This window comes from Fundulus heteroclitus, chromosome 9 (assembly GCF_011125445.2).
Source record: "Fundulus heteroclitus isolate FHET01 chromosome 9, MU-UCD_Fhet_4.1, whole genome shotgun sequence".
NCBI lineage: Eukaryota > Metazoa > Chordata > Actinopteri > Cyprinodontiformes > Fundulidae > Fundulus > Fundulus heteroclitus.
The window spans coordinates 22,255,363-22,276,312 of NC_046369.1; the positions used below are offsets into that span (position 1 = coordinate 22,255,363).

At 40.5% G+C, this 20,950-nt stretch overlaps 2 protein-coding genes across 3 annotated transcripts; both read right to left on the minus strand.

Moving 5' to 3' along the window:
- Positions 1-1,320: 1,320 nt before the first annotated feature.
- Positions 1,321-7,048, minus strand: hsh2d (hematopoietic SH2 domain containing). Of its 2 annotated transcripts, XM_036140745.1 has the most exons (6): positions 6,995-7,048; positions 6,375-6,503; positions 4,835-4,924; positions 4,581-4,746; positions 4,205-4,465; positions 1,321-2,801 (listed from the first exon to the last, which is right to left on the minus strand). In XM_036140745.1, the coding sequence occupies exons 2-6, from the start codon at positions 6,500-6,502 to the stop codon at positions 2,343-2,345; spliced, it is 1,104 nt and encodes a 367-aa protein (XP_035996638.1). In that variant the 5' UTR covers position 6,503; positions 6,995-7,048; the 3' UTR covers positions 1,321-2,342. The 2 variants fall into 2 exon arrangements, with proteins under 2 accessions (XP_035996638.1, XP_012733264.3); XM_012877810.3 differs by lacking the exon at positions 6,995-7,048 and having other exon boundaries at positions 6,375-6,890.
- A 9,360-nt stretch (positions 7,049-16,408) lies between these two features.
- Positions 16,409-20,746, minus strand: LOC105936822 (ras-related protein Rab-8A). Its single transcript, XM_012877815.3, has 8 exons — positions 20,331-20,746; positions 18,611-18,671; positions 18,316-18,376; positions 17,932-18,009; positions 17,755-17,844; positions 17,601-17,666; positions 16,756-16,806; positions 16,409-16,639 (listed from the first exon to the last, which is right to left on the minus strand). Exons 1-8 carry the CDS (start codon positions 20,452-20,454, stop codon positions 16,550-16,552), a joined length of 621 nt encoding a protein of 206 aa, XP_012733269.1. The 5' UTR covers positions 20,455-20,746; the 3' UTR covers positions 16,409-16,549.
- Positions 20,747-20,950: the final 204 nt, after the last annotated feature.

Below are 20,950 nucleotides of genomic sequence, written 5' to 3' on the forward strand. Positions count from 1 at the left end.
GTGTTCACACCTCAGTCCTACTCCACTCTGATCGACCCCGCTCTTGAGCAAGGCTGAAAAAAACCCAGAAAAGCAGGGGTTTTTTTCAGCCTAATAATGCCAGGTTGAAATGATGTTCCATCCATATTGGTCTTTGCTAGGTATGAAAGGTTTCTTTTTATTATTATTATTGACGTTAACATATTAAACATTCAGTACTTATATCTATTGAGCTTTTACAGTTCATGACTGATAAAAATTAAAAAAATTAAAACGTACACACAAGACATGGTGATTAGTCGTGATTAGTCTTTTTCAGTCTGCAAATTTTCTTGTACATAGACGATAAAAGAACAAAGAAATACATTTAGCATTTCAGGGTTTCGACCTCTGAAGCCATATACTGACCTGACAACAGTGAGGTTGACAACAAACAGTGAGGCTGGTTTGTCTTGCAGTTTCAGTAGCAGATTTAAGCTAAAACTGGGGAGGGAAATGGGATACTCCCCCTGGTTCACAGCTGACTTTATTGAAATAAACAAATGGCATGGCCAACCATATCTGCACTGGACAAATGGAACAAGGAAGACAATGACGTTGAGCGAATAAAAAGCCATGCCATTAGCAAACACGATAACCAATCCCTGGGATGCTGCATGCCCCTTGTCTTCCTATGTAATTGTGGGAATGTGGCTGCTTCCATGTTTACATGGTGTGCATGCATGTATATTTGTGCCTAAGAGCACAGAAGCGGAGCCTGAAGTTAAACTGGAGCAGCCACCTGAAGGCTGGGACACAGACGAAAACTGCAGCTTTATTTATTTTATTGCAAGGTGTGATTCACAACTTTAAAGATCTGACGGTGCCAATACTGTCAAAGCTCCTTTTACTTATTATTTTTTTCAGCTTTTAGGAATGCACCGCTAATGTGAGACACTTTGGTCAACCTGCAGTATTTATATGGCAATGTCTTCTGTGATTTCTGTTCTATCCAAGTAAATGATGGTGTCCTTGTTTTTATTTTCTGTGAAACTCCAGTACAATAGGCCATGATGAACATTTTTGCTTTACCTTAAAAAAACCTTTATGACCAGACTCTTTTTTTATTTTTTATGGCAAAGCCTGTTTTCAATATTAGCTGATACAATTCTTTCCAGCTAGATGATGAGTGTAGAACATGTGTTTCCTATTAGACTGGAATGCAGAGCTGGACAGTCTTGACAAATGTTATCTACACGATCTGAAACAGGGACAAAACACCAAAGAGGGTGGATTGAAAGCTCGTTGTGTTTGAAAATTTACTGCCAACATCACAGCGTTTACAAATACTACAAAAGTGCATATTTTAAAGTGCTTTATTAGTGTCATTTAACAACATTTCTTCTGTCAAAAGCATACATGTGAAATAAGTCTGCATTAAGCCAATATTGGTAAGTTACAGAGGTATGTACAGATATTTTCACTGAAAACTGTTTGCAGCAACTGTATTAACTCACTTCTATGGCTGTGAAACCATTATGACAAGTATTCATTTCCTCTCTTCCAGACTTGCTGCGTAGTTTTGATAACAGACGTTATCAAATTTGTCACTCACGTGTCTGTAGTGTCACTCAATAGTAGCCGACATAAGATCCATACAAGTCGCGGTTGCTGGGATTTTTGACTTCACTGAAGTTTAAATCATATATGTAAAGGTTTTAAAGCCTAATAGTTAAAAATGGCAGCAGGCTTGCTTTATTTACATGTGCTGCTTCACTACTTTGTAGATTGTCTTAGCAAAAAGATTTGAACGAATGCAACGGCTAATCTGACTATGTCCAAAGGGTTTAATCCTTCATAGCCAGATTATGTCCGGATTGGACTTTTGTTTAAATCAACGTTTTCCCAGGAAATATGTTCCCATTTGGCATCAGGGAAGTTGCTTTTTTTTATTTGCTGCTTTTTAAAGCTGAAAATATTGAAACATTTAAGATCTAGATCAAGCGTAGCTAACAGGCTGATTTAGCTTCTTTTAGGGTGACCAATGACATCTTTATTATAATCATTTTTATGTTTTTGTTTCTAAAAGTATACTTACTTTGACCTCTAAGGTTAAAAGTGATGGAGGGTTTTAAGCCTCAAGACATGTACAACAGCACCTGCCCTATCTGACCTATCAGCTGAATGGTTTTGGTGGTTTAAGGTTCAAAATCATGCTTTTTGGTGGGGAAGAAAGATGCGACCTGCATTTAATGATTTCTCTTCCTGTGCATCACAAATGTTCAGTCTAGATGTATTAATCTAGTGGTCACTCGTTAACTATTTCTTGCTGGGGCTGCGGTGTAATTCTTACTTTAAGGGAAGCTTTTAAATGAATGCCAGCATCAGTAGCCTGGAGCAAAAGGCGGAGGCGAAAGGTACTCTTGAGGTAACCTTTGATCGTTCAGTCTCACGTCTGCGCGGTAATGAGGGGATCCACCAAATGTGAGCTCCTCCGTGATTTCCTGGTATTCATTCTCCTGGACTACGCCGCTGTGAGCCGGCACTGTAATCTCCGAGTACACGTTTTCCTGCGGGCTGCTCGTCTTCTTCTGGAATTTCTTCTTGAGGCTCTTTAGGTTTGTGACGACCGATAAATTCAGCTCCTGGAACTTTATCGTCTGTAAGCTGTTGCAGAGTTTTCTCTCGGTGGCCGAGGGCGCAGGGGAGCAGTCGGGCCCCGAGGTCATTCTGGCGCAGGCCGTACTCTTCTTCTGGGCAACGGGATTCCTCAGAGGGACCTCAGGAGGCTGAGTCCACGGAGAGCTATTGGCTGTGAAGTCCTTCCTCGTATTTGGCGCTGGCTGCAGATCACAAAGATGAATATTAGGGCACAGACATTTATATTTGGAAATCTCAAACATGTCTCTAAAACATGGAGTGCGATAAATTGGGTAAATGTATAAGATTAATACGATAAAATCTGACATCTAATATCCAACAATGCTTCCACTACAGCAGATGTTATCATTGGTCAGCCAACTGATGTGTGTAAATTAGCATTGCATTCTCCATACCGAAGCACTTTGTGTTACTTTAAATGTGCGTGACTGAAAAAAAAAATACTGTCTGCTGAAGGCTGGTGGTAGATATGGCACAGGGAAGAAAAAGAGGCAAAAAAAACAACAACATGGCAAATGAACACAGAAGATCCCAAAAGATCCTTTTTTATATATGAAGCAATGTTAACAACATGTATTCACCAGTCAGTACGGCATCTTTGCATTGACCAAATGCATAACTCTAACAATCTGATACATTAACTTCAATGCATTTTATCTCCAAATGAACCAGTTAAATAACAATCTGATACATTAACTTCAATACATTTTATCTCCAAATGAACCAGTTTAAGGAATGTATTTCCACTGACTTATAAAATCTGTAGGATTACTTATTGATCTTGGAAAATTTTGCATGGATCCCTCAAGGCAGATTTTGTTCCTAAAGTTTTTAAGGAGTGCCTGTTGTAATCGGGATCTGGGGTTTTGTTTAAATTAGAATAATACTGAGAATAACCTGAGAAAGGAAAGTCCCTGCCTCTTTAATCACTTCATTGCATCTATGTTGTGTTTGCTGCTGATGTAAAAATAGCTACAAACTGCTTCCTTCTGATGGACACGTGTTTGCCTCTACAGGTATTTGGCGCAATCTTCTTCAGGAATCCGCGGGGAGATAGAGATTACGATACAGATTACCATAGTTTGTCTCGGGGTTTGCTTTGATTTGAAACAAAATGTCATATTTTTGGAGTTGAATATATATATATATTTTTTTAAATAAGAGGCTGCCTAGGTTTGGGGTAGGGGACATTTGTGATACCTTTGTTTGTCCCCAGCAGGAAAATGTAACAGTGGGTTACAAACTGGCACAAGCAGGGCAGCAGGGCTAACAAACACACCATCCTGCAGTCCAAAACTGTTTTTCAATATCCAACCTATATGTGTTTGTTATTGCAACTAAATGTAAAGTAATAATTGGAGAGAAAAAAATGATAGAAATTCTGGGTTAGCTATGATCCAACTTGTCTGTTGTCCCAAAAATCTCATCCGACTGAATCCAACTCTGACGTGACAAAGCTATTCAAATCAAGAGAATTTCTGAAGCAGAGTTGACTTTCTGGTAAAAGGCCTTAAAATTGATCAGGACTCATTTAAGTATCTTCTACAACCGTTTTTTTTTTTTAAATAACAAGAAAACACTTTACCAAAGCTGGAGGAACAGCAGTGACTCGTTGGACATCTTTCTCCAAACAAGGGTACAGCTTGTTTGGTGTGCTATTTGGGAAGATGATTGCAGAGTTCCTCAGGTTGTTGGGTCGATGGGGAAGAGCGGGTGGGACGTCGCCCTCTGGTTCTGGCTGATTCAGAGTGGGTGGTCTGAGATTGTTTGGCAGCACACTGGTGGTATAACTTCGTGGTCTCGGGGCAATCAGCAGCTCTGCATAGTCTGCACAGTGATCTGAGGACTAAGACCAAATGAGACGCAGCAGGTGTTGACTCAGTTTTGGACTACATTTAAACTGCATTCAGCACGGAATGTGTCATATGTGTCAAGGAGAAACAGGCGGCTCATGTCCTTACCTGCCCACAAGCAAGTGTGAGCACCTGATTGAAAGGCATGATGGGGTTTATGCGATGAAAGTCCACCAGGTCATGCAGAGTCCTGTAAGTCTTGTTCTCGCCTACTATGATGTACTGGCCATCCTCCAGCACCTCGATCATGAAATGTCTGCAGTGTTCCTCCGCGCTGAGGTGGTCCAACACAAGGGAGGGAGGACTTTGACTCACGAGTGCAAACGACACGACAAAGCGTCTCCAATGCTGCGGACACTCACCGATAGGAGAGGGTGTATCCGACTCTGCTCTCGCTGACTCTGACGAGGAAGTAGCCGGGAGGCTTGACCATGAGCAGTTCCTCTGCTGTCCTACACAAATCAGCAGAGACAAAGGCCTCTTTCACACCAACGCTTCAATCTGGAAACGCGTGTTAAACGCCTGCACTATTACCTCTTTAATGATAACCTATTAATAGTCACAGGAAAATTGAGTTTTGTATAATCACACCCACGTATTCTCACATCCATTAACTATACAAAGTGAAGAGTCCAGAATAAAAGACCGTCTTTATTTTGGTTTGACTCAAGAACCAAAAAGATTTATTTTAGGATCATGATCATTCTGGATTTGTTGTCTAGAAGGTGAACAAAAACTTACTTAGTGCTGCTTTATCTTAACCTATTGTCTTTTGTATAAATTAGGTATGGAAAGATTGGTTGAGCAGGGCATATTACCAATTTGTAGCAGGAGGAAAAGTTAGGCAGAGTGAATATAGCAGCAAAGTTATAGCAAATGACGCCGTTGTTTTACTGAATGGGTCAGAAAACACCAGTCCTTTACCCATACAAATGACCCATGATTGAGCCATTTGTATGCTATACACACAATAGACTTCCTAGAAGCACAGAACAATAAAAGGAACTAACTTGAAGAGAAAACTACCGTCAAAAACAGAGGTGTGAAGTTCTGCATCTGTCTCTGGCTGATTATGATGATTTCTGCCTTATTTATTTCAAACTAATTTTCTCTTACAGCAGTGGTTGTCTTATTTTGCTGATGCATTTTGAGAGAAGCCCAGTTAAATGCAAAGAAACCGGATGCACATCTCATCATGAATTTCTAATAAAAATCAACTCATGTCTCAGATGGAAAGCACTTGTTATGCAGCTGGAGGAAATGTCTGCTGTGCTTTAGCATTAAGTTTATATATAGTGCTTAGCAAAAGCAAAAACGTCTTTTACATTTTGTCACGTCCACCAACGCAGTGAATAACTGTGAAGCAGAAGCAAAAAGGATACACGGATTTGTGACAAACAAGTGTCACATGTACATGTTTTCTTTTGTTGTTGTTGTAATATCTCAGGTTGGATCTGTATTTTAGGTCCGTCCACCTCGCCATCAACTGTGACGAGCTTCCCTGTTCCTGCTGAAGAGAGCCACCCCCTACCATAATGCTGCCATCACAATGCGTTGCAGCGAGAATTGTGTTTTAAAAGCAGCTGTTTGAAGCCTGTAGCTTCAAAGTGAAACTATTTAGGCGAAATCTCTAAAGTATGAGTGCCTTTGCGAGGCACTGTTCAGCGTTTGTTCCCTTGCTGTTCAGCATTTGCTCAATGTGCTAACTTTATTAATGCAAATGTTGAATTTATCGCTCTCTGTACACTTTGTCTTTATTTGTTTTACACTTTAAAAAAAAAAAAGCACATATGTTGTATCTGATAAGCGTTCGAAAGAAATACTTTGTGATTTGTAAAAACATGGCTCTGGCACACTCTGCAGCGGCAGAAAGCAGGTGGTGATAGATTTCTGCAGACTTACTTCCTTGTAATGATCCCGTGAAACCACTCCGGGACCGAGCCGTTCCTCAACACAGACTGAAGCTGGGACTCTGTGAACCAGGTGAACGGATCCCGTTGGCCAGGCGTCGACTGACTCCACTCCATCATCCTGACAAAACAAACACACCATGTAGCTCTGCTCTGATGGGCTGGCAAATGGCTTTTAAAACAGCTCGCTGACTCCGTATAAGGTAAATATTTGTACATGAAGTTGATGCTGTGTGCATAGTTTAAACCACAAACTCATGAAAGCACTCTGCTGAAAAAATTCACTGTTCCTCTTTTACGGAGATGTGCTGTACCGTGAATGCCATTCCTCTGTATGACTTTCCACAAAAGCAAGCTTTCACATCGATTTTCATTCCCACCACATCAAACAAGCCGCTTTGAAGAACAAAACACTTTTACAGTTAAAAGAAACATGGCAAAAAATGACGATTTGATACAGTTGTTTCTCCTGCTTTGAACTACCAAACAACTGGCCTCCCTTTTGTATCTGATTCAGTCGTCTGAGAAGTAAAAATTATTATTATTATTTTAAATAATTGTCCTAATTATAATGTACACACAAAAGCCCAGCTCCGAGCAACAGTGACTCACCTTGTCTGGCAGCTTCACGGTGAAATGACGCTGCAGAACTCAGTCACCTGACAACCCCTGTGAAGGGGCGGAGGCCAACTAAGGCAGTGGCACCAGCAACGTCAAAGCCACGCGTATGTACCTTAAATAGCTCTGTTTTACATTTGTAAATATGTAAGATTCTCCAAATTTTCTGTTACATCACATCCACACAATTCAGTTTATATCATGGTTATGTGACATAAATACAGATGTCAGACAGATCAACTGAGAGTGGATATCGTATATATATATATATATATATATATATATATATATATATATATATATATATATATATGGAAAGTTGTAAATAGTTTTCTTTATTTTACTTTTTTGCAAAGAAAAATTGTGTGAAGTGCATAAATAATTAACGCCCCTGAGTCAATACTTCGTAGAACCATGATTAGAGCTAAATGTATTTAAGGAGTGGTCTGCACCAGATTTGCACTTTGCACATTTACAGTGTGATGTTTTGCACACACGTTTAAGCTCAGTCATATTCGATGGAGGGTGTCTGTGAGCAGCAATTTATCAAATCGTACCAGATTATTGTTCTGCTAGGAAGGCAAGCCTCTGACCCACCCTCATGTAGTTTTTTTTTTTTCCAGGATTGCGCTGAACCTGCCTAAATCCATCTCCCCATCGACTTTGAGGAAAGGCATCCCAACAACAAGATGCCTCTGCCACCTTGCTTCACATTTTTTTCAGGCTGATGTTCAGGGCTTTTTTTTTTTTTGTTCAAGTCCAAGTTTGGTTTACGCTGTCCTATGTATATCATGCAAATGGGATTTCTGAAGTCTTTCTTCCATGATAGCTTCTTGCCATTCATCCCTAAAGTCCAGATTTTTTAAGCACCTGATTTGTTGGTCTGGGATCAGATAGTCCCTCTGGAGCTGTGGATCTTCGCAGCCCCTCTTGAGGTAACGTGGGCCTCTTAGCTGCTTCACTGATTGATATTCTCCTTGCGTGGCCTGTCAGTATGGGCGGACGCCACGTCTCTGCAGGCTTGCAGTTGTGCCACACTCTTTAAATTTTTAGGATCTTGAATTTAGCTGTATTTCATGAGATGTTAAACGCCTGGGATATTGCTGCACAACTTAACACCATCTAATAAATAACGGTATCCCAGACCTGTCTGCTGCCTTCCTTGGTCTTCATGATGTTTGTTCGGTAATGTTCTCTAACAAACCTCTGAGGCCTTCTCAAAATAATTGTATTTATAAGGAGATTAAGTTACACTAAGATGGACTCTCTTTAACTGTTAGTTGATGTCTAAAGGCAGCTGGTTGCAGTGATTTATATTCATATATTTAGATGACGTCTGGTACTTGGTCAAACAGATCACCTCTAAATGTGATTTTTATTTCCTTTGAAGCACATGTCCATGTGTTTATGATTATGAGGGGGGAAAAAAACTATTTAATCTTTTGATTTATCCTCCTGCTGTTGTTACATAACCTGCAGCTGTTAGGGTCTGCAACAGATAAGAGGTTATGTGAATGTTTTTAATTTTATATTCCAGTAAATCTTCAGAGTAATTTGTTCCTGTAAAGAAACTTGGACGTGGATCCTGAAGATGCGCTATAGCAACAATCCTTCATAGTAAATCCACATCTGGCGCCTTCGTTGTGTGAGACATCACTGATTCCCCTCCTTGACATGTCCAGCTTCATGGCAAGCAGAATTGTGTTCTGGCTGTGTAGTCCTTATGCCAAACATATTTGTTTTACCAGGGGAGGTTATATACCTATAAATCCTCCTCTGATGCCCGACTCGTGACAATGTATTTTATTGCTGTTAAGGCATTATGTGTAAACTGATGCCAAACATGACAGAGAAAGACGGGGTGAGGAATAACAAGGACAGAGTAGAAGAAAGGGAAAATGGACGGAGACACAAAGACAACACATAGACAAAAAATAAATGACAAAACACAACCAACAGCTGCTCCAAATAGTCCTCCCACGTCCACCATTGGGAAACCGGGCAAAGATGAACACATGCAAAGAGATGCAGCTACTGTATTATGAGTGCATAATAAGAGTGTGTGTGAACATGCAAATACTGTATGTAGTGTAGGCCTTACATGAGTTGTGCTCAGTGAGCCACTGCCATCCCGCTTCCAGGGATCAGAGGCAAGCAGAAATGACCCCAAGACCCAGGAAACCTGCCAGCCCGCCTCAGGGCCACCACGGATCCACCCAGAGGACAGCAGAAGAGAATCCGGACAGACACCCAGAAGCCCCTAAGAACCAGGGGTGAGAGTTTACTAACTCCGGCAGGCCCCGGTTGCCCAAACCTGAGTCAGCTGTGGAATCCAGAGCCCTGCATGGCCAAGCTTGAAAAGCAGCCAGGGTTGGCAGCTACCACCATAGACAATGTATACGTAGACTCGTCATTACGGGCTGGAGCGCTTTCTGCGTCGCTGTCATATTGGATGGGTCTCTCCGGCTCGAAGGCTATAGCATAGGAGCCTACAGGAGTAAACGCAAAGGGAGCAACTTTGCTCGTATTTTCTGCAACTTACGGTTGCAATGACCAACGATAACTACTGATAGTAGATCACACGGTGCAGATCACCATTTTGGGCGTAGATTGGTTCTGAAGATGAGTTTTTACTTGATGAGAACATTGCAGAAACCCAACCGATGGACCATCATTTTATGCTTATTGATATTTTATTTATCTTTGCACTTCACAAACTAAGGCTGAATCGCATTATCTAATTTAAAAAAAAAAATAATTTTAATTTGCAATCCAAAAAACAAACAAACAAACATACATACATACATACATACATACATACATATGTGTGTATATATATATATATATATATATATATATATATATATATATATATATATATATATATATATATATATGTATGTAAGTATATATATATATTTACGAGCATAAATTTCAGCATGAAAGCACGTATTTATTTGCATATTTAATAATATGCAGTATGTGTTAAATAGCATAAACAAACTATTTCAGTATGAAATCACGTATTTATACATTAAAATACCACATGTCTGTCTGTTAAACAGCACTCAACATATTTCAGCATGTTTTTTGTTTTTTATTTTTTGTGTGACCGCATCCTATATCATAACCTCATCTCTGCCATTTGTAAAAAAAAAAAAAAAAAAAAAAACTGTGGAAAAATTGGGTAAAATTTGGGGAATTATGATTTACTTTAGTTGTGCAAACAGCTCTCTCAGTACAAATAAATGCACTGGGGCGCATGAGAAACCCATCCAATATGGCGGCCGCTCTGAAACGTCAGCTCCAATAGGCAGTGCTAGTCCATGGGGCGTCTACTTATCTACATAACGTCTATAGCTACCACCGCAGGCCCCCCAGTCAGCTCACTCACAACGCGTGACAGTCACACCCATGGGTCACCAAAGCAGACCCCTAGACCCGACATAAGGTTCCCCCAAAGTCACCAACCCAACCCCCACACCCTGAGTGAGCACCAGACCACCTCTCTCTAGGGGGCTGTGGGGTCGCATGAACCTCACAGCCCCCCTGAACAGCGAGACACTGTCACTAATCTGAGGGGACCAGAGAGCGTAAGCTTCCACCGACTAAAGCTTTCAGCAGCCAGACATCGTTTCCACGCTGATTTGATCTGTTAAAAAAAAGTCTTTAAGCTGGTTCCTGTGCAGATTTGTCTTTGATTTCTAGTTCAGATTAATAGTTTTCTTTGTAACATATGAGGCAGTAAGGACCATGGATGCTAAATGATTGTAAATATAACTTATAGCTCTTATTGCTCAGGATAGTAGCACATGAGCAGGGCTCCAGTCCATCTTTTAAAGAAGCTTCTTTTCTAAAGTATAACCCACTCTGATTGAGGATACTCTGCACACACAACACTGCCTCTTCTTCTGTTTTCAGTTTCAAACCTCTCGGGTTTAGTATAATACTTAACAAAAATCCCCACAAGCACCAACAGGAAAGACTTTGTGGAAGACGATCAAATATAAGAGAGTGAATAAATTATTCTCCTGTGTGCCTTCAGTGACAAATTAACAGCTTGATGATCTGAGTCAAAGACGCTTCAAAGGCGCTTTTCCTCCCATGTGACGAGTGACTCAAATAATGCCTGAGTAAAGGTCAGAGCACGCTGATTTCCCGCATTGGCTGTTTGTAAAACAGAAGTATTAGGAAGTATTGTTCGAGGGCTCTTCTCCATTTACGCTGAAATGCACTCTTTACAAGAAATAATGCACGTTTCCAGCAAAACTACTTTGTCTAGAGCTTACTCTTCGGCATGATTTGACAGGAAAAGCAGCAACGAAATAAAACCAGATATGCTTGGTCATGCTGGTATTAGCTGCTTTGCGGTGTGCCGGCCTAAAGAGAGCGACCGCAGGTACACAGGTTAATGATGTTTCACAAGGGAACGGTGAGCTGCAGCTTACACACACACACATTTGCATTTAACCTACTTTCAGGCTGAAGAGGAAGTATATCAGTGGACAGTGTTTAGCTGCTGTTGTTAGGTTGGTTAGAGGTGTAACAAAAAAAATGGCCATTTTGGGTCTGAAGAGCTCCCCTCTGTCCCATCAGACATCTTGGCACCTCTTGCCAGCATTTCCTGCTGATAAGTTTTTTTCACTGAGTAGCACAGAAATGAAAGTGTGCCACTCAGCAGCAACGCAGAAAAGTTTGCAGCGCAAAAAACTGAAACTTAGGGGTTGTGAAACCTCACTTCTTAACAAACGCACATTGTAGAAGACAGTGATCCACAAATGCAGTTAGGATTTGTCCCAAGAGTGGACAGCAGTGAAACTGCAGGGTTTCAACCCCGGATAGTTAGAAACAGTGCAAGGCACCTTAGTAAGATGACAAGAGGTGATCTCTGAAGCATCATCTCCGTATCAGATCAGTTCTTTCATTCACAATGGATGGATAATATAGAAAAATTTACTCAATAGGAAAAAAAAATAGAATACCAAATTTGCACGTAGGGGCTCTAATGTAAAAGATGGCCTCTAGTAAAATGAATTCATCCCTTGAAATTGTTCTTCTGTAAATTTATATCCTGCATGACAGCTGCTTTGTGAAATACACTAAGTCAGGGGTCTTCAACAGGGGGTCCGCGACCCCTAGGGGGTCCGCAGAGGTACTGCATGGGGGTCGCGAAAGTTTTGGTTAAATAAAAAAAAAAAAAAAAAAATTAAATTAAATTAAAACATAAATCTGTCAGTTATGTTAATAGTTCAGTATTGTATGCAATGTAACAGGTATGTTTATGCACGCCAGTGGCACTAACAAGCATCGCTTATTTTCCTTTTCACATTTATGTTTTAAAAATGTCCATTTAAATAGCTTTTATGCATGATTGCATGCAATTGACAGACATTGTTGATTTTGGCAGGTATCAGTTTATTGTGTTATGTTATGTTTATAAATGGCAGTGGCATGGCCACCCTACTCACTGTGCCTCGCACATGTTTAAAATAAAAACATGAATATATGAACCTGTGTATTATTTGAGTATCTTAGTATTGAATGCACAATAACAAGGTACATTTACACATGGCACTATAGGACCAGTTTGATGTAACACAATTTTATACAATATATATAATTAGGGGGTCCCCGCTCCATCTCGCCATCAGTTTGGGGGTCCTTGGCCTGGAAAACGTTGAAGACCCATGCACTAAGTTATTGTAAATTTTAAAAAAAAATACTTAAAAATCTATGCAATTAAGTACATCTCACACAATTAAAATGTAACCCAATTTCCCCTTTTTAAAGTGACTTATATTTTTTATATGTAGTAAATATCCGTTATGAAAGATATTTATGGAAAGCTTGTAGTTTTAATATGACAGAGGGAAAAGTTCATGGTGCAAATACTTTTTCAGGCTTGAAAATGCGTTGGTTCCTGCAGCTTCTCACCCTTCCTCTAACATTTGAACAATGTCCACGTTAGATTGATCGACACCTCTAACGTGCCTGTAGGTAAGAGCGAGCGTGTGCGTGGTGGATGGCCTGTCCCAGGTGAACACCACCTCTCACCTGCTGACACCTGGAGGTGGCCCAGGCTCCTACCCCCATCAGGAAATAGGACCACATTCTTTCCAATTACTTTTAATCAAATTCAGACTTTGGTGCACCAAAATATGCATTAAGATATTATTAAAATTGGCTAATGAAAGCCTTTTCTATGTTTTTTTTTTTTTTTCTCAAAGAAAGACTTACCCAAATCCTGTTTTTGTTGCTGCAACCAGACAAATCTTTTTCAATATTTTCAAGGTATCAAAACTGTATGACCATCTTTTAACGATGCAAATGTGCAAAATCATTTTTAAGTTTTTGGACACAGTAATTTACATATCCCCTTTCTACAGAAAAAGGAACAAATGAGCCAGCATGTCTGTAAAAACAAAAAAAAAAAAACAGTCAAAGTTAAGTAAAATCGTGCATGCTCTTTTTTTTTTTTTTTTTTTTTTTTTTGCAGAGTTATAAAAACTATATACTTTTTGGGTTATGTTAGTTGATTTTTGAATGTGTATATTTTGGCCATCCACTAATTATGTCTTGACAGTTTTGGCCCCACTTGAAAAGTTTGGTCACCTCTGTATTAAACAAACACAAAGTAACATATAACGGTGAAATATAAGGAAAACGTTACAAGGTAGGACACTGGCCTCCATGGAAGAGTAACAGAAAGAAAAACATTTTGGAAAAATAGGCAACAGGAAGTCTTGTTTCCTGCAGCCACAAGTCATCTGAGAGGTGCAACAAACATGAAAGAAGGTGTTCTGGTCAGATAAGACCAACATTTTACTTTTGTCTACATGCAAATTGCTGTGTGATGAAAAACTAACACTGCACATCACCTTGAGCACACCCTTCCCACCATTACAACAAAATGGCAGTGGCAGCATCACGCTGTGGGGTGCTTTTCTTTAGCAGGGACAGGGAGGATGATCACAGTCGATGGGACGATCCAGGAAGGAAACAAGGTTTCAATGGACTTGAGACTGAAGCAGATTCACCTTCCAACAGGACGGCAGCTCCAAACTTACAGCCACAGCCACAACGGAGCCATTTACAACAAGGCATAGTCACGTTTTAATTAGTCCTAAACAATTTCAGTAGCAAATCAATGTGATAAATCTATGGCAAGTTTTGAAATTTGGAAATACTTAAAAATTGCAACTAAGGGTGGTTTTGCAAAGTATTCACAATAGGAAGTTTATACACATGTAATTCACTTTTCTGGTTTGTTTTTGGTAATATTAACCCCCTCCCCCCAGTATGCATGTTGTCCGTAATCAATTAAAATATCTGCATGTTGTCTGTAATCAATTAAAATATCTGCAACATACATGAAGTTTGTTCGCAATGTCACAAACGTGTGAAAAAGTTAATGGTAAGAATACAAGTAGCTGTATGACCCAAACCTGGTATCCACACACCTCTCCATTTATGTTCCTGATTACTGAGATATGCATACCCAAACAATAGCAAATGCTCCTTTTTTCCTTAAAAGCACCAGAGTTATGAACAATATGTTAGAAAACCTGATACTAAACCTAAAATGTAACATCTTATGTGATTCCTAACCTTGCACTCGATTGAAAAACTGAAATCTGAGGCACTGAACACAAAGGACACAGCGATGCTGTAATAAGGTGCAAAATAAATGGTGAGAAAACCCCAAAACATTTCAAAGAATCTTTTTAATAAATCAAAAGGTACATATATCTACAAAAAGAGTAGATCAATAGGATTTATGAAACTACAGTACAATCATTGAAGATCTTATTTACAACTGCTGAAGTATTTATTTATTTATTTATTTATTCCACATGGAGTCCATCAATAATCTCTGAGGAAATCCCACACCTACTTTAGGAATGTTTAAGATATGCAAATTCATTCATTCATTCATGAGGACAGAGAATCAATTTACTAACCAAATGTCACCTTGGTCTTCAGTGAACTGGTGAAACCACACCAAAAGCTGAAACTATAATTTAACCCCAAACGAAATAACACGGTAACGCCAGGCTGGACTCACTGACATTCACAGCACCACGAGTTTATTAGCGTCACATCCGATATGAAGTCAAGGTTTCAAATAAATTCCTATTTCCCAGCCTCTGAACAAACTTCTGGAGATCAGCACGTTCCTAATTTCAAACAAAGCGCTCATAAAAAAAATCTCTCTTTTCCTTCAGGTTTTAAACGCGCAGGCACAGAACGCCACGACAGCCGGTCCTAAAGGACGCCGGCCGTCTGAAGGGAGGCTCAAAGCGAACCGGGGAATCAGTCAACCAGGAAGTGGGAATGCCTCTGGAAGAGTTGGATGGACTCGTTGGCTTACAGTGCTGAGAGGGGGGGGGGTCACCGCTCAGGGACCAAAACAGCAAGGTTAATCTCTTGTGCATTATCTTTATTTTTCTCTCTTCTTCTTCGTTCAGTTAAGACTCGCAACAATAAATGTTAAGAACTTCTTTTTTTTTTTTTCATGTATAAACAGGAAGAACGACAAGGGGAAGAAAAAAAAAAAAGTGCATACTCAATAAGAACATAAAAAGGGCACTTCGTCATTTTGGTGCTATGTCTTGTTTCGCTCCATAAATACTGCTACAGCACAGCCCCAATCCAAGGCCCAGGAAACTGTTGAGTACGTGTTCCCCCATTGGAACGGACAAGATGGTCAAGTAGAAAAAAATAATAATAATAATTAGAATTAAAGCGTAGAACAATGCTTTCATCATCGCTGCGGTTCCTTTTTTGGGACTGCGATTTCCTCCCGATGTTTAGCCGGAGCGGGGCGACCGCCCGAAAACTTAGCGAGCGCAAACCGGAGGCCCCGGCACACGTCGCATCTCAGCTCAAAAAGCGAGGAATGTTTCAACCTACGCAATCGGGAACAAAAAAACAAAAAAAAAACAAAAACAAAAGGTGGGCAAGGACACGTGAATCCCACAGTAGACGTGATGAGCAAAAGGTACTCTCATAATCAGTGATACACATATATATATATTCACATGCCGCAGTTTACATGTCGTGGATGTAAAAAAAAAAAACAAGGAAATATCGACCAAGCTGTCAGTGCAAACATGTAGCTGAATCTGGGGGTCCTGTTGGCTGCGAGAGAGAGAGAGAGAGCGCAAATAAATAAGACTTTTAACGACACCGACGCCTAGTGGTGTGGGTGGAAAAAAAAAAAAAAAAAGGTCCGATCGTCTTCAGCGTCTCACCAGGAGACAGTCTTTAAAAGTGAATAAAATTTCTGGATTCAAGTCGAAGTTGTCCGCGTGTAACAGAGGCCGCAGCAGCTAAATCCACAGGTGTCGTAAAGGAAGACTGGGTGATAAACCGGAGGGAGGCGGGTTGGTATTTGTTTGCTTTTGTTTTTTTCCTAATTAATTCACAGGATCAGAAGACGGAAGACGAGGGAGGAGGGATAAAACAGGCATCGGTGAGTGCTCTGTCCAGTTCTGTCCAGTGGGGGGGCGGTTAAGGCGATGGTGGATGCCGACGCTTTTCTTCTCCTCACAGAATCGTGCAGCGGAAGAAGTTGCTCTTCTTGGGCTGCTCTGAAATCTTGACTCCCTGATTGCTGCTCTGAGGATTGTTGCCCTCCTGAAAAAAAAAAAAAAAACAACACACAGACGACAGTTTGCGCTGGTGAGAAAACAGCCCCAACGGTACTCTCCCCGACCGCCCGACCGCCGGCACGGTGTTTTACGCTCTCTTACCAGCTTCTTGTCCATCTTTGCTTTGATATCTCTGGCCAGGGTCAGGAAGGCCTGCAGACAAGAATATGTGCATGCGTTGAGTTCGGTCTGAGAGGAACGCGTCAGGAGAGGCGGCAGGTTTGTGTATTTACCTCTGAGGTAAAACAAACGGTCTGTTATCTCTCCCCAAATTAAACCAGGCGTGCCCGTATTTAAACAACTAGTCATTCTGCACTGACAGAGCCACACTAGTGTAGCTTATGCTGCAAGAGTCCAGACGTATTGCCACAGACCCCACCCACCCTGTAACACGCTATTTAATGTTTAATATTTATTATTAATTATATAAATACTCTGGATTTTCTGTAGAAGATCAAAAGATTGGGGGGAAAAAAAATTTCTGCAATTCGATGTTGATGGTAGGTAAACTATCCAACCAACACCAAGCTGGAGATGCATCGGCAAACTTTAAAGTATGTTATCTACACCATGTTGTTCTCCCCAAAATGATAACCAGTGGATTTGAGTCCATCTTTTTTTTTAAAAATATGAATTAATCTTTTCATAAAAGTTCTATGTTATAGTCTTGCTGTATTCCAAATGGTCTCTTCACCAGAATCCGAGTTAATCTCCTGGCCAACTCCAAAAAGAAATCTGCCAACATCAATCCTCCCTTATTCAGCAGAGGATGCAAAGACGTGGAAAGTAGTTGCATTTTTTTATTTAGTATTCCCAAATCTTAATAACCCCTAAAGTCTGAAGCATTGGTACATTACTGGACCACGCTGTAACATTTAAGCTATTCACGCTGCTTTTCTAGAGTAAAATAAGGAAGAGGAATAGAAAGAAAAGAGGACTGAACTCACATTCTCCACGTTGATGTTCGCCTTCGCACTCGTTTCCATGAACTTGATACCGTACTCCAGCGCCAGCTGAGCGGGATAAAAAAGAAGAAGAAGAAGAAGAAGAATTAATACACTATGCAGAGGAAGGACACCATGAGATCCGAACTGCTCTTACTTTCTCTCCTCTGTCTTTGGACACCTGCCGCTTGTCATTGACGTCACATTTATTGCCGAGGACCATCCTCTCTACATCTGCCGAGGCGTGCTGCAGAGCACAAAGTTGCTGAGCTAAAGGAACGTTTACAGTCGTGATCTCTGCAGAACAGTAGCACCAAAAAACTAAAACGCTTACCTCTTCTATATTTCTTATCCAGTTCTTGATGTTGTCAAAGGACTTCTCGTTGGTGATGTCATACACTAACATGATGCCCTAAAAAAAAAAGGAAAAAGAAATGTGAAAATTGAGCTGATTGCTAAATCAAATATAGTTTTCTGAATTTTCTGTTCATCTGACTATATTTATAAAAAAAAAAAAAAAAACGTTGGCATGTAGCTAAACCTGACCTAAGCGAGTCAAACTTAACACCTGATACACTCCTTATTTTGAAGGTGTGTGAAGCTTTAACAAGGACAGCAAGATGAGGCGTGCCTCTGAAAAGGTTGAGGATTAATGAATGCCACTGCACCTGTTCAGCTTCAGTGCATCATCACCTGTGAGCACGACGAAGCAACTTACCATGGCTCCTCTGTAGTAGGCCGTCGTGATGGTCCTGAACCTCTCTTGTCCTGCTGTATCCCTATGCACAAAAAAAAAAAAAAACACATTTCAGATACATTTCCTTTTTAACTGCTGCTGCTAGATAATCAGACTCCAGACGAGGCGAAACGCTTCCCCTGGTTTGTTTACATGCTTAGCAGAGACGCTGCTACAGGCAGCCACCTCTTCAAATACAAAACCAAGACTCGTGATCATGAGTAAAAGCAATTGCCGAAAACCAGTCAGAAATACTTTTTGCATTTGTCCACCTCACCATATCTGTAGTTTGATCTTCTTTCCGTCTAATTCTATTGTTCTGATTTTGAAGTCAATACCTGAGGGGGAAAAAAAAAGAAGAACAAGAAAAATAGATCAGAAGTTTCCTCAAGTGCCAGTACAGCTGTGTATGTTGTTTAAGAAACAGCCCTAAATCACATTGGGTTAGAAAGTATTCCAGAGAAAGAGATTAACGAATAAATTCAGATCTTATTGCACCAAACATCAGCTTTTAAGACATTTCTAGTGAGCAACCCTGTTTAGTCTCAACTGCATCACAATCCTGATACAGGAGGAACACGTTTTAAGGAAACCTTTAAATTCTTTGACAAGTATAATTATGTAATCAGGTTTTAACAGTTTGAAAAAGCAAAAAATTATACACGTGTCAAGTTCCGTTTTAACCTTAAACAGGTCCCTTAGGTAAAGAAGGTTTTACGTGGACTTGCCCCGCCTCATTTATCAAACAGATGGCTCTTAATTGTGCTGGCGTGCCAACGGGGCCACTAATAGAGATGACTGTGAGGCGCCATATAGATAAAAAAAACACCTTATGAACAAAGCTACGATGACACGTAAAGGTGGGACAGTTTACAAGCCAGTTCAGAAGCGCCTTTTTACATAGTAACAGCAGTATATGCTTCAATTAATCACAGACACAAATAAAACTTGTGTCATCAGATTCGTCGTCATCGATGCACTTTTGTTTGTAGTTTAATGAAAAAAATATATTTAATTCAAAAGGTTATAGAAAAATGCTTTGATCTATACATAAAATTGCAATCCCTTTATTACCTATAAGATTTAAAACTTAACATCTCACAAAGAACCTGTGCACAGCGTAACAATTATCTTCATGCTTTAAAAAAAGTTATGAGAATGGGGAGAAAAAAGGAAGTAAAAAAAAAATAAATAGCAAAGAAAACTGGAAAGACAGTATGGGCCAGGGAAAGCCAGATCAGTGCACTACTGCATAATTTACCTTTAAGGCTTATTTTACACTGTGCTTAAATTAATAGATTGATTACTAGAGTCATCTAGTGATCAGTTTGTATGGAAACACTTGTTTCCTTACCCTTATATTTATTTCCCCCCCTTACAAGAGTGTCTTTGAGTGTCTTTGTCTGCCTGCTCAAACTAACAGCCTATGAGGGATTTACGGATGAAAACCAGCCTTTATGGCAAGATATGGTACATTTTACAAGGTGCGCCCATGTTCATCATAGGGGTAATAATCAATATCGCGCATTACAAGTGGAAAACAACAATCAAAACGTTATCACCCATGGCATTTGTGGAGGATCTTTAGATAAATATGCGCGGTGGTCGGATTAATTAAGACTTTCCTGTCACGTTGTCAGCAACAGATCGAAGTACAAGCCAGCTGGTCATAAGGGAAATGACACTGCCGACTAAGTTGCCTTAGCTTTGTAGCATGTTACCCCTGCGTGTCAACCTCCGTGTAGCCTATAAAACACCCACAGCGGGCCAAACACGAACACAAAGCACAAACACGCACGCTTATTAAGCGTTCAAGTCAGGCAAAATGTCAGAGAAGGTCCCCTAAAAGACCCCTCTCTCAAACCGGCGGGGGCATTTCCTGAGTCGCTGAATGCTAGCCAGAAAAAGTTAGCACCAACTTAGCATGACGGGATGGGCTGCTCCGGTGCCGCTTTTCTTGCCTCTTGCGGCGCTCATAACACCAGCTATCCACTCACCTATGGTTGAGATAAACGTGGAGTTGAAGGCATCTTCTGAAAATCTGAAAAGCACGCAGGTCTTCCCGACGCCCGAGTCGCCGATTAAAAGTAGTTTAAACAAGTAATCGTAAGTCTTCGCCATGTTATTAGCTAGCTTACTGCTGCGGATATCCCGCCCGTTGCACTGACGGAGAGGTTCTTGCTGCCTCGCCGGGGCGTCCCGTTGGTCAAATCAACTGTCACTCCGCGCTGTCGTCGTGGCTGCGGAAGAGCGCTGCCTCGCGGGCGGGTGTGCTCGTTTTGGACACAGTCGCCACCCGGAATGAGAGCTTGAGTAAATTCGATTCGTTTAACTAAGGACCGCACTAACTCGTTCTCTCCTGAGAACGACGTGGGGTTGATGTGGGAAAAAAATGGCGTTGTCTGATGTTGAGACGGAAATGAGACAAGCCAGCACGCTCAGTGACAACGACTGAGAGGCAGCAGGCTAAGATTAGTTTCTCTTTCGCGCAGAAAGGAAGCAACGACTTCACTGGCGCACAAAACACTCAAGGCTTTGCAAAATAAAGCAATAATAAAGCAAAAATATCTCAGGTCTTTAAAAAAATTAAGAAAAGTTATTTATATTTATTTTTATA

What these genes read in the sequence shown, in the direction of transcription:
- hsh2d (XM_012877810.3), bottom strand. Translation starts at nt 6,601, where the DNA reads ATGTACAAATATTTACCTTATACGGAGTCAGCGAGCTGTTTTAAAAGC. An exon ending in GGATACACCCTCTCCTATCG is followed by an intron (nt 4,747 to 4,834) that starts GTGAGTGTCCGC and finishes GGACCACCTCAG; the next exon opens with CGCGGAGGAACACTGCAGAC. An exon ending in TCACACTTGCTTGTGGGCAG is followed by an intron (nt 4,466 to 4,580) that starts GTAAGGACATGA and finishes ATTTGGTCTTAG; the next exon opens with TCCTCAGATCACTGTGCAGA.
- LOC105936822 (XM_012877815.3), bottom strand. Translation starts at nt 20,454, where the DNA reads ATGGCGAAGACTTACGATTACTTGTTTAAACTACTTTTAATCGGCGAC. An exon ending in CACGTTTATCTCAACCATAG is followed by an intron (nt 18,672 to 20,330) that starts GTGAGTGGATAG and finishes TTTCCCCCTCAG; the next exon opens with GTATTGACTTCAAAATCAGA. An exon ending in CGAACATCAACGTGGAGAAT is followed by an intron (nt 16,807 to 17,600) that starts GTGAGTTCAGTC and finishes TCTTGTCTGCAG; the next exon opens with GCCTTCCTGACCCTGGCCAG.